Raw genomic sequence first — 13,755 nt, 5'->3', positions numbered from 1 at the left:
TAAGGAGAGCTGCCCAGTGCCAAAGAAAGTGCAGCCTGCCCAGGAATGGTGCCGCACACACGGAGAGCTGACACAAGATGATGCAACAAAAAGAAACACAGATTCCTGTGCCGCTGACAACAACAGAAGCAGACAAAGAAGACACAGGAAAATAGACACAGAGAACAGACAACTGGGGTGGGGGTGGGGGGGAGATAAATAAATAAATCTTAAAAAAAAAAAAAACTAATTCAAAGATCCACATGGGAATAATGATCATTTGATTCTGTCTTCTCACATGTACTTCTGCACTTGAATCTACATTTATAATTACCTCCAGACACTGATATTTGTAATGATAAGCTAACATGGTCATCAAGAATTGAGTTATAGTGCTATACTGTATGTGTAGGTTATTTTCTCTTAATCATTTTACTTAATATGTTCACCAGCAGATCAAATTGATAGAAACAGAAAACTTTCTCCAGTTTTCATTTCTGTGCATATAGTTACTGGTGATAGGCCTACCTTCCATTCCCTTTATTAAACTCTTTTAATAGTGGCATTTAAAATCTAGGGAAGCGGACTTGGCCCAACGGATAGGGCGTCCGCCTACCACATGGGAGGTCCGTGGTTCAAACCCCGGGCCTCCTTGACCTGTATGGAGCTGGTCCATGTGCAGTGCTGATGTGCGCAAGGAGTGCTGTGCCACACAGGGGTGCCCCCCCGCGTAGGGGAGCCCCACGTGCAAGGAGCGCACCCTGTAAGGAGATCTGCCCAGTGCAAAAGAAAGTGCAGCCTGCCCAAGAATGGTGCCGCTCACACAACAAGATGATGCAACAAAAAGAGACAAAGATTCCTGGTGCCGCTGATAAGGATAGAAGTGGTCACAGAAGAACACACATCAAATGGACACAGAGAGCAGACAACTGGGGGGGAGGAGAAATTAAAAATCAATCAATCAATCAATAAAAATAAAATCTAAAAAATTGATATTATAATTTCTTAGTTTTAAAGTTACTTAAGAGAAAATACATTAACAATGACCTATCAATATTTAATCATATGATAAATCTCTCATTTGCTCCCTACAAGAAAATAACTAGTCTCTTTCTTCTTGTTGGTTTCTCACAACTTCAAACAGTAAATATAGGTCAAAGGGTTCTGAGTTCAATATCTGAAATATGCTGAGATTACTTCTGTAGAGTTAATATATCATTCTCAATGCCAATGGGTTTGCTTTTCTCTAATGATAAATTGTTAATCCTTTAAAAATAATCTAACCCACTTACTCTCTCAGAAGGAATGAACTTTTTAAAGCTGTTCACTGATTAATTTTAATTCAATAATTTTCTCTATGGAAATAAAGAATTTATAAATAGATTTTTTGGACCTGAGTCCAAAAATCTATGGTTTGAGTCTTTTTGTGGGCACTGGTTCTTAAAGCAAACCCATTCCTGTGCTGGAAACCCAGCGTAGATGGGACCTTTTGACAAGATTCATTTAAGGGCCATTAGACTGGGGGACCCTGGGTGGGACTCCTTTTTTTAAATATGTATTTTTAAATTTAAAACTACTTAGATTACACAAATGTCACATAAAAAATATAGGGGATTCCCATAACTCCCCACACCACCCACATTTTCCCACATTAATGATATCCTTCATTAGTGTGGTACTTTCATTGTGATTGATGAACACATTTTGGAGCATTGCCACTAAGCTTGGATTAAAGATTACATTGTAGTTTACACTCTCTCCCACACAATTCTGTAGGTTATGACAAGATTTATAATGGCATGTATCTGCTGTTGCAATGTCATTCAGGACAATTCCCAAGTCCCAAAAATGCTCCCGAATTATTCCTGTTTTTCCCCTTTCCTGCCCTCAGAACCTCCAGTGGCTACTGCCGCCACATCAATTATATGATTTCCTCCATTGGCAGAATCACAATAAGTCTATAGTAGAACACCAGAAGTCTACTTTAGTCCATAGTTCATTCCCCAATCCAGAGGATCCTGGGATGGTGATGCCCACTCCATCTAGGGTAGGTCTTAATCCTCTTACTGGAGTCCTTTTTAAACAGAGGACTAAAACGTCACACACACAGAAAAAGCTGCCAATACAGAGATAGGTCCTGGAGGCCAGAGGCTGCCATCAGCAGAGAACAGATGCATGGAAAGAGGCCCCCGACAGGCTGAGAGAGAAGGCTCACAGAGAGCAAAAAGCAAAACAATGAGGCCTGGAGGAGAGGAGTGAGATGAGTGGACACTGCTATGTGCCTGATCCCCCACAGCTGGGCTCGGGGAGAAGGTGAGCCTGGAGGAGAAGGCAGAGACCAGCAGAGGCACCACTGTGTCTTGTCATTTATTCCACCCTTATTCCATCATACACGCTGTTAATTTTTTCTAAATAGAAACCTTTCTATATGTCTCATATCCAGCTCAGATCCTTATCTCAAGGTGGTTTTTTCCCCCTTCTAAGCTCTAAATCAGATGATGAATCTGCAAGATTGTATGGTACAAGATGTGGGACGTCTTCCCTCTCAGATGGGTTTAGGTGGCAATACACTAAGAAGCTAATTTCTCCATATATTCTTAATAGTATTTGCGTAATTCCTGAAATGCTTAGTATTACAACTCTTGTTCAAACTAATTTCCTGCTTTTCTCCCTCCCATTCCCATCTATTGGCATTTCATTAAATTCCCTGCCTGGAACATCGTTAAAAAGAACAATTTTCTTTTTAAGGTACATTGATCACTTCCTGTTATTGCATATTTTCCCCTGCAAAACCTAACCAATGACACAACAAAGACATAATGTGACATTTACTTAAGATTTTTAGTTTTATAGTAATGGCTCTGACCATAGTGAATAAAATTTTCCAAGGAATACAAATAGTAACTCATATGTGAGGAATTATTATAGAATGTGCAGTAATAGGTCAGTAACACTACAATTTCTTCCCTCAACAGTTCAGGTCAAAGTTATATTAATATACTTTCATTTTTAGGGTTTCTATTATTCGAGAAGCTCAAAACTATCTAATAAGCTTTTTTCATAATATCTTTATTTGGCTTTGGTATTAGGGTGATGTTAGCTTCATGGAATGAGTTTGGTAGTCTTCCTTCCTGTTCAGTTTTTTGGAAGAGTTTGCATAAGACTGGTATTAGATCTTCTTTAAATGATCAGAAGAATTCACCTGTGAATCCATCTGGTCCTGCACTTTTCACTTTGAGAAGGTTTTTGATAACTGTTTCTTTGCTTGTGATTGGTTTGTTGAGGACTTTTAATTCTTCTAGGGTCTGTGTGGTTTGTTCATGTGTTTCCAGAAATTTGTACATTTCATCCATGTAGTCTAGTTTGTTGGCATACACTATGTGTGTTCATAGTATCCTCCTATGATATATTTTTTCTACTGGGTCAGTGGTAATGCCTCCCTTCTCATTTCTGATTTCATTTATTTGCATCTTCTCTCTTTCTTTTTTAATCTAGCTAAAAGTTTATCGATTTTGTTGCTCTTTTAGTTCTGTTGATTTTCTTTATGATATGTTCACATACTTAGAAAATCCTGAAAAATCCACTACAAAACTTTTAGAGCTTACAAGCAATTTCAGCAAAGCCGTGGCATCAGACAAGATTAATACACAAAAATCAGTAGCATTTCTATGCACTATCAATGAGCAATCTGAGGAAAAATTTCATTTACAATTGTGACTAAAAGGATCAAGTGTTTAGGAATAAACTTAATCAAGGACATAAGGGACCTGTATTCAAAAAACTTTACACTACTAAAAGAAACCAAAGCTTACCTAAATAACTGGAAGGATATTCCATGTCCATGGGCTGGAAGACTAAATATCATTAAGGTATCAGTTCTATCCAAACTAATCTACAGATGTAACACAATCCTGAAAAAACTTGAATATTCTTCTTTGTACAATTAGAAAAGCCAATTATCAAATTTATCTGGAAGGGTAAGGCTCCACAAATAGCCGAAAGTACCTTAAAAAAGGAAGTTGGAAAACTCTCATTTCCAGACTTTAAAGCATATTATTGAGCTATAGTGGTGAACACAGCATGGTTCTGGCATAAAGTCAGACAGATTGACCAATGGAATTGAATCAAGAGTTCAGAAATAGACCCTCACCTTAACAGTCAAGTGATTTTTGACAAGGTTGTCAAACCCACTCAGCTGAGTCAGAACAACCTATTCAACAAATGGTGCTTGGAAAACTGGACAGCCACATCTAAAATAAAGAGAACCCTTATCTCATACCTTATAAAAACAATTAATTCAAGACGAATCAAGGACCTAAATATAAAAACTAGAACCATAAAACTTCTGGAAGAAAATACATGGAAACATCTTGAAGATGTTGTGGTAGGGGAAGCGGACTTGGCCCAGTGGATAGGGCCTACCACATGGGAGGGCGGCAGTTCAAACCCTGGGCCTCCTTGACCTGTGTGGAGCTGGCCATGTGCAGTGCTGATGAGCGCAAGGAGTGCCGAGCCACGTAGGGGTGTCCCCTGTGTAAGGGAGCCCCACACACAAGGAGTCGCCCCTTAAGGAGAGTCGCCCAGCGCAAAAGAAAGTGCAGCCTGCTCAAGAATGGCGCCGCACACACGGAGAGTTGACACAATAAGACGAAGCAACAAAAAGAAACACAGATTCCCGGTGCCGCTGATAAGTATAGAAGCAGTCACAAAAGATCACACAGCGAATGGACACAGAGAGCAGACAACTGGGGGCGGGGGGAAGGGGCGAGAAATAAAAAATAAATCTTTAAAAAAAGAAAAAAGATGTTGGGGTAGATGGTGGTTTCTTAAACTTTACATCAAAAGCATAAGAAACAAAAGAAAAAATAGAGCTTCTTGTTAAGAAGGTGGAAAGACAGCCAACCCAATGGGGGAAAAAATCTCCAGAAACCACATAAGGTATTGATCTCCATGTTATAAATAAAGATATCATACAACTTAATGACAAAATGACAAGCAACCCAATTTAAAATGGGCAAAAGAAATGAACAGACATTTTTCTGAAGCGGAAATACAAATGGCCAAAAGACACATGAAAGATGTTGAGCATCACTAGCTATTAGGGAAATGTAGATCAAAACTACAATGAGGGAAGCGGACTTGGCCCAGTGGTTAGGGCATCCGCCTACCACAGGGGAGGTCCACGGTTCAAACCCCGGGCCTCCTTGACCCATGTGGAGCTGGCCCACGTACAGTGCTGATGCGCGCAAGGAGTGCTGTGCCACACAGGGCTGTCCCCCATGTAGGGGAGACCCATGCGCAAGGAGAGCGTCCAGTAAGGAGAGCCGCCCAACACGAAAGAAAGTGCAGCCTGCCCAGGAATGGCACCACACACACTGAAAGCTGACACAACAAGCTGACGCAACAAAAAGATACACAGATTCCTGTGCTGCTGACAACAGAAGCGGACAAAGAAGAATACGCAGCAAATAGACAGAGAAAAGACAACTGGGGTGGGGGGGAAGGGGAGAGAAATAAATAAAATAAACCTTTAAAAAAAAAAAACTACAATGAGATATCATCTCACCATACATAATGGCCAATATTAAAAGAACCGAAAACAACAAGTGCTAGGGAGGTTGTAGAGAAATAGGAACATTCCTTCACTGCTGGTGGAAGTGTAAAATGGTGCAGCCTCTGAAGAAGAAGCTTGGGCAGTTCCTCAGGAAACTAAATATAGAATTGCCCTATGATCCGGCAATCCCGTTACCAAGATTATCCCTTTACCAAGATTACACTAAGAGGAAGTGAAAGCAAGGATGTGAACAGATATTTGCACATCGATGTTGACAGCAGCATTATTCACAAATTGGTAAAAAATGGACAGACAAGATGTGGTATAGTCATACAATGGAATATTATTCAGCTATAAGAAGAAATCAACTGGGGAAGTACATGACAACATGGAGGAATCTTGAGAATATTATACTGAGTGAGATAAGTCAGAAACGAAAGGATAAATATTGTATAGTCTCACTGATATGAGCTAAATACAATGAGTAGACTTAGGAAGTTGGACTATGAAGTTTTGCTTGGAGGAGACGGAATGTGGGATAATAAGGGGGAGACAATGCTGGATGTACGTAGAATGTTTAATAAGGTCAAATGTAAATATGTGGTAATGGTTGGACTTGATGGTAACACATCATGAATGTAACAAGCACTGGTGATTTATGTGTGACTGGCTGAAACGAGTAGTCTCGGGAGATAAATGTTACCTGGAGGACAGCTGGAGGATAATATAAGGAATATGTAACAATGATTATGGCAGCAGATGAGGACTGTACAGTATATTCTACTGTAAAGTGTTAAGAATATGGTGATACTTTGGAAAAATGTAACTAATGTAATTTATACACTATAGCTAACAACACTAATGTTGTTGTAGCAAAAGCAAAGTCGATACTATATTAATGCTAAAGGTCAAAAAAAAGAACATAGGGTTTGGTTTTTGTTTTTTTTTTTCATAGGGTTTGGTTTTGTGAAATATGATTATGAGTATGCATTTTTTTCTCTTCACTTTTTTCATTAATAATGAGACCTTGACTATATAATTTGATTAATCTGTATTCATCTGTGTATCTTTCTGAACACTAGCGAGAGTTATTAGTTGGAATTAGATGAGATAAAAGTACCTGGACAGAACTTTTTAATAGTAATGCTTCCATAACTTGTAGAGCTGACTTTTTCTGTTATTTTGTTTTTCTGAATTATTATTATTTTTTATAAGTGGGGTGTTTAAATCTCCAATTATTACTGCTAAATTGTCTACTTCTCTCTAAGTTCAGTTTTGCTTTATCTATTTGGGGCTCTGTTATTAGGTCTATTTATGCTTGGGGTTTTTACATTTTCCTGATGGACTGATCCTTTGCTCATTAGAAAATGTTCTTCTTTGTCTCTAGTAACAATTTTTGTGTTAAAGCCTATTTTGTCTAATATTAGTATAATCACCCCAGCTCTCTCTTGGTTACTACTTGCACGGTATATCTTTTTCCATTCTTTTACTTTTGACCTATTTGTGTCTTTAAATCTAAAGCATGTCTCTTCTAGACAGCATACAATTGAACCTTTTTTTTTTGTTTTTTCTTTTTTTCTTTTTGGTAGTAGTAGGGATTGAACCTGGGACCTTACACATGGGAAGCAGACATTCAGCTACTGAGCTGAATTTTTTTTTTCTTTTGAGGTAAGGGGGCTGGGGACTGAACCTGGGACTGCATATGTGGGAAGCTGGTGTTCAACCACTGAGCCACATCAGTTCCCCAGTTGGTTTTTTTGTTTCTTTGCATGCTGTGTTTTTTCTTTTAGGAGGCATGGGGGCCCGAAGCTGGGACCTGCCATATGGGAAGCAGGCCCTCAACCACTCAAGCCACATCTGCTCCTACCTCTGAATCTTTAAAAAAAAAATTCTGTCCATCTCTGCTTTTTGATTGGAATGCTTTATCGATTAACATTTAATGTAACTACTAATAATATAGGATTTTTATCTGCTATTTTGCTATTTGTTTTCTGTTTTATATCTTCTTTCCTCTGTTCCTCCATTTTCCCCTTATTTTATGTTAAATAGATAAATTCTAGTGTATCATGTTAATTTCCTCGTCATTTCTTTGACTATATTTTTTAGTTATTTTCTTAGTGATTGCCCTGGGGATTAAAATTAATATCTTAATTTACAACAATCTAGTTTGGTTTAATATCCACTAATTTCAATAATACATAAAACTTTTGCTCCTGCATAGCTCCACTGCCTACTCCCTACTTACTGCTATTATTGTCATACAAATCACATCCTTATATATTCATTACATGCCTATGAAGAAACGAGTTGACACATCAGGTTTGACTGCTTACCCTCAGAAAAACCTACTTAACAAGGTTGGCCCTTTGTTGGAGTCTGGGAACTTGGATTTCAGAAGGTTTGGTCCCCTGACTGATAAGTCTGATGCAGTGTGCCTAAACTATTTGCACAAACAGTATGCTGAACACCTTATTTCCATTTGGGAGTTGGAACTTAGGTATGTGCCAGGCTGAAGGTGCTGATGTGACCTGCCCCTAAAAAACTTCAGGTGACTGCCCACAGACTTGGGCATACTGCACTTCACATACTGTAGTTCATTTCAATTTAACTGTGTAGATAACAACAAAACTGATTGACTCTCAGATCCCAGAGGAAAAGATTACCTACATGGAATTGGTACACTCTGTAGAAGAAATGGAGGTGCTGAGAAGTGACGCACCCATGCCACATGGCTGAGCCTGACCCAGAGGTAGGTCACTAGGCTCAGAGGTGATGCTCATATCCTGGACATCTTCTTTCCTTTCTCTGTGAGTGTGGCTAATGCTAAGAGGTTCACATGGACTTTTTTCCCACTCTCAATCATAAATCAATAGGTTAACAGGCATTATAAGGCACATATGGAACACCTATATAAATTTTTACCCTAGTGTGTTTGATTTTTAAAACTGAAAAAAATTTTTTCATTATAAGAAATGCCATGCTAACCTAAGGGTGGTTCCAGCAATCACATTCTTAGAGCAAGGGAATAAGGTCAATGTATATAATCATACCACTGATTCATCCTTGTTCTGAAGTCTGATTCTTTGATTTGTTCTTTACAAATGCATTTCTTCTCACTAAATATAAGTTCTCATTAAGGGAGTACTTTCTTTGAAATTGTTCACCATGAAAGAATTTTAGACTATTCTTATTATTCATTTCTCATTCTCAAAGATTTTTTTTCTCTTTATATTTTTAGCTCCTTTGTATACTCAGGGTTTCTATATTTAATATAAGTATTCAAAAAGAATTGTTTTATGTTAACGGTAGTTACTTTTCATCCTTTATTTCCTGTCCTCTAAAGAAGAGTCACCTACTTTATAGTATGTTTTTGGAAGCACCAAAACCTAGTATGAAAATGCCAGTAACAGATTTAAAGGGATCTCAAAGTCAACTAGCTAAAATAATTATAAAATCCCTAATTACATCTTGCCTTCAGTTGGATACTTTACTGCATCCTTTTTATTATTTTTAATGAGAAGAAAATAGAAAAACAGAAATGGTGGTACTGATGTGAAAAGAAAGGTAAATACCTCTGACTCAATATAAGAGAGAAAAGGATGGAAATCATTAATTCACAAAAGAGGTGAATATTTAGTTTCAATTGTATGCTCACTGGACATTAGCTGATCAATCATGTATTTCATTGGGAAGAAAAAAAAAGACAGAATTAAGAAACGTATGAAATGCTGAAGTCCATAAATGGCTGCACACCAAGCACTATTACTGTATATACAACAAACTGTCAGCTCACAGGCTGCACTGTCCCACAACAGCTCAAAATGTGTTTCCATGTCTGAATTCATTGAATGAAGAAAGGCAGTTTGTAAGAGTCAACATATTCTCGAGGAAAGTTTGGCCCAGCCAACACTACTTAAAAAAGAGTCACATTTCAAAAGGCACAACTGTAGCATGTCATTAAGCTTTTAATTAAAAAAAAAAAAAAATCTCTTATTAGAATTTATATCATAGCTCAGGTAGGAGATAGAGGGTAAAATGAGTCTAGTCACTGAATCCTTATTCCTTTCAGACTCCATTTTTCAGACCATGGTTTTGAAATCTGTTTTGGCTGATCCAAGACAGCTTTTAGTACTCTTAAATCCAGATAAGGAAAAATAAGGAAATGCTACACCAAACAAGGGAGAGTCAGGACTGAATGAGCATTCTAGGCTCAGAGAGAGTGCAGCATTAGATGCTCTGGGGCCCTGGAAGAGCAGGGTTTCAGAAGCAGAAGGTAGCAGGGGAACAGCAGCATGGATTTGTTGCCACCACTATTCTGCAAACTCTCCAAACAAACTTTTGATCTAACATTAATTCTAAGTTTGATCTCTATAAAAAAGGCCCATAAAAATGCTAACCCTGAAGTTTAACCAAAACAGTCTAAGAGAAGCACTTACTTATAGCTTCGAAAGTATACTTTCCCATTCAGTGCAGTGAAGTGCAGAACATACTCTAAACCAGCAAGGCGGATGTTTGATACTGCGGGACCTCTGAAGAAATCTAAGAGAACATATTAACTTGTTAAAAAACAAAACAAAATAAACCAATACACTTTAAAAATTCATTCACAAAGAGCAGCAGTCTTAGTTTCAAAATTCTTCTTCCTTTAAGCCAAATGCTTAGCATAGGAGCATGTGTATTAAACTTTTTATTAAAATATAAATCAAGGCATGAAATTTTAATATATAAGAGGTTAAAATAGAAAATTTATATAAAAATGGCTCTCCAAACATTGACTATTAAAATAAAGCTAATAACCAAAGTAGCCAGCAATCAACAGAATTCTAACAAGACATCTCAATTACGTGAGCAAAGAATAATAAACTTTAGGAATTGTTAAAGCCAGAAAAGAACCTTTGAGATCAATGAGTAGGGTATTTTCTCACAGTGTAGTAATCACACCACTGATGGTAGGTGAGGTGATTTTAAATGATATATGGACAAACACAATTTACTATATTTATTTTATCATACACTGTTTTCCATTTACAGTAGTGACATCAAGTTTCCTTTTAAAAAGAGGAATCAATTTGAAAAAAAATCTCCCATAAACAGCAGTATGGACACTACATGAACTTAGCTAAAGTCATCAAGGTGAAACACGAATGAAAGAAGTTCAGAAAACAGCATTCAAATGTTTGATCCCCTGCTAAGCGGATGTGGCTCAAGCAACTGAGTTCCTGTCTACTGTATAGGAGGTCCAGGGCTCAATACCCGGGGCATCCTGGTGAAGGCAAGCTGGCCCGCGCAGTTAGCTGACCTGCACATGAGTGCTGCCCCATGCAGGACTGCTGGCCCACATGAGAGCTGGAACAGCAAGACGACACAACAAAAAGAGACACAGAGGAGAGAAAATAAGAGACGCAGCAGACCAGGGAGCTGAGGTGGCATAAGAGAATGATCACCTCTCTCCCATTCCGGAAGGTCCCAGGATTAGATCCCAGAGCCGCATAATGAGAAGACAAGCAGACACAGAAGAGTGTACAGAGGAGACAATGGGGGTGGGGTGGGGTGGATAAATAAATAAATAAATCTTAAAAAAAAAAAGAGTTTGATCCCCTCCTTTTATAGCTGAGAAAACGGAACTCCAAGGAGGCTAAAAGGAAATACAATAACATTTAGCTAAGAAAAAATAAGTTGTATTCAATAATAACTGAACAAAACACAAAAATACAAAGTAAGTTAAAATCAAAACAAAATACTACTACTAATAAAGTATATCCAATTTAAAGTACTTAGGAAAAGCTGTCCCAACGCAATAGATATGGTAAACGGGAAATCCCATTCAAGTCCCAATCTGTAACCACCCAGGATATTCCTTCCCATTGTCCATTATTAGCCCATAAGATGGGAACTATCTCTATCTGTGTGTGTAAATATATAGCGAGATCTTTCATAGTATGCTTTTCCTTTCTCACGGTTAACTAAAGAAAATCACAGCACTAATATGTAAAAAGCAGACACAAGTGTGCGTGCACCTGTATATATCACCTTTCCCTATGCCCCCAAACAAAAAACTCTCAGGGACATTTTTATAAAACAAGTTTGTACTTTTTCAAGGTACTGTGATCTAAGAATCATAATCAATGAAGAGCTTTTCCTTGATTTTGTCCAAACCTGTCTTACCTTTAACAGCCACGTTAAAAAATGCAAAACTTTCTAGGCATATGTGCTTTTTTCCCTAGGCTTTTAAGAATTAAATGAAGAAATGAATTTTTAAGAACAAAATATGCATATGGAAAAGTGTTCTATATCAGGTCAAATTTTCTAAGACTATAAAAGAACTTTCAGTCTATATCAATAGTACTAAATCATAATCCTATTATGCCAGGGGTTCTTAACCTTTTTTTGTTCCACAAACCCCTTTGCCAGTCAAGTGAAAACCAGGGACCCCTTACTAACTCCACACTATACTGTCTATTATTTAACAAATATACCTGCAGCAACATGTCCCCACAAGAATCATGTTTTTTTTGAATTCTCAGTTCAAGCTCACAGACCCCCTGAAATCTTTCCATGGATCCCTTGGGGTTCCATTAACCTCTGGTTAAGAACTCCTGTATTATGCCAATATTTTACCTTAACTCCTGTAGCAGTTTAAGATTTTATGAATCCCCAAAAGAGAAGGACTATGTTTGTAAACTAATCTATTCCTCTGGGTATAATACCCTTTGATTGCATTAAATTCAGCCCCAAGGGGCTTTGATTAGATTACTTGATAAGATCATTTCAGGGTTTTGATTCCACTAGTCAGTAAAATGTAACTGACGTCAGTAAGATGAGACTGACGTAGGTTGAGTCCCCACTCCCTTGCTGGGTCTGATATAAATAGACTCATGTGGACAGAAACACAGGAAGAGAGAGCTCTTATTTTTCATCCTGCCATATGACAGAAAAAAGGCTCAAAGAGCTGAGGCCCCCGGGAGAGATGAGTCATTTATCTGATAGCTTACAGCTGAAACTGGAAAGACCAGGCAGAGATGCCCACCACCTTGCTTCAACACGTAGCAGCTGACTTTGGTGAGAAAGCACCTTTTATGGTGCCTTGAGTTAGAATTTTCATGGTTTTGGAACTGTAAGCTTTTCCCCCAAATAAATCCCCATTATAAAAAGCTAACAGGTTTCTGGTACTTTGTATCGTCACCGCTTTGGGAGATTAATACAAACCCTAAATTGAAATTTCACTAAAGTTCACAAAGCGCCGAGATAAAATAAACGAATTCAGTGAAAAGGGTTGGGGGTGGGTTACCTGACTTAACTGGCATAAATGACAGTACTTAGCAATCCCAAAGCAAATATGTCTAATAGCAGATATCTTCTGAGAACAGAAAAGAACAAAGGATTGCTTACATATGGATATAGCTGCCAAGAACTTGTTCATTTAACAGATGCGTACTGGAGCACCTTTTATACACAAAGCACCATGTAATGGGTGATAGAAAGGTAAATGGCACATAATCCCTCTCTTAACCAACAGCCCCCCATTCTAGAAAGAAATGAATACTGAGGGTAGCACATTAAAAACAAAGCAGCAGAAACAAAGTGCCCTCGAAGTTCTGAGGACAGAGAACTCATTTCTAGACGGGGAAGACTTCATGGGAATGGCTTTTGCACTATGTATGTACGATTTGAAAGAAATGGAAAGCAAACATTCTAGGCAAAAGCAAAGATATATAAACACAAGAAAACAAATTTTAGAGTACATTCAATAACAGTAAATGGTTTTATTTGATGTAGAAATAAGGTACATAAGTATGACAGACTGAAAAAGCAGGCTGGAGTTAAATGAGGAATTTGGGCTTTACTGATGGACACCAGAGAACAACAAAGGATTTTGTGTGTTAACCTATGTATAAGAAATAATATGGGGTGCAAGAGAAACTGGGAGCCAAATTAGGAAAGCATAATAGCTGGTCAGACTGGAGAGAATGTGGCCAAACCAGGGTAACGTGGAAGCAACAGAACTGAAATGATCAAATTAAAAAGCATTAAAAAAAATAAGAACAGCTGGAATTTAGGTTTAGACAAGAATAAAATATGATTCTGGTGTCTTGAGAGTGAGTGAGCACTACCTACAGAAATAAGGAAGAATGGGATAAGAGCCTGGCTGGGAAAAGTGAAGAAAAATTTTAAGTTCAATTTTAGCCATGCTTTTTTTACTGAGACACAAAGGAGCATTCAAG

The 13,755-nt window shown here is 37.9% G+C and overlaps 1 protein-coding gene across 2 annotated transcripts in view; it reads right to left on the bottom strand.

The window, feature by feature from the left end:
- Window positions 1-13,755, bottom strand: part of RPF2 (ribosome production factor 2 homolog) — a 76,442-nt gene that overhangs the window by 19,056 nt on the left and 43,631 nt on the right. For both annotated transcript variants that reach the window (XM_004461213.3, XM_004461214.4), the window contains exon 8: window positions 9,970-10,072. In XM_004461213.3, coding sequence (XP_004461270.1) covers window positions 9,970-10,072 — 103 coding nt within the window. The remainder of the gene's footprint in view (window positions 1-9,969; window positions 10,073-13,755) is intronic.

Source organism: Dasypus novemcinctus, chromosome 11, assembly GCF_030445035.2.
Source record: "Dasypus novemcinctus isolate mDasNov1 chromosome 11, mDasNov1.1.hap2, whole genome shotgun sequence".
Lineage (NCBI taxonomy): Eukaryota > Metazoa > Chordata > Mammalia > Cingulata > Dasypodidae > Dasypus > Dasypus novemcinctus.
This window is presented reverse-complemented; position numbering and strand designations above follow the sequence as displayed.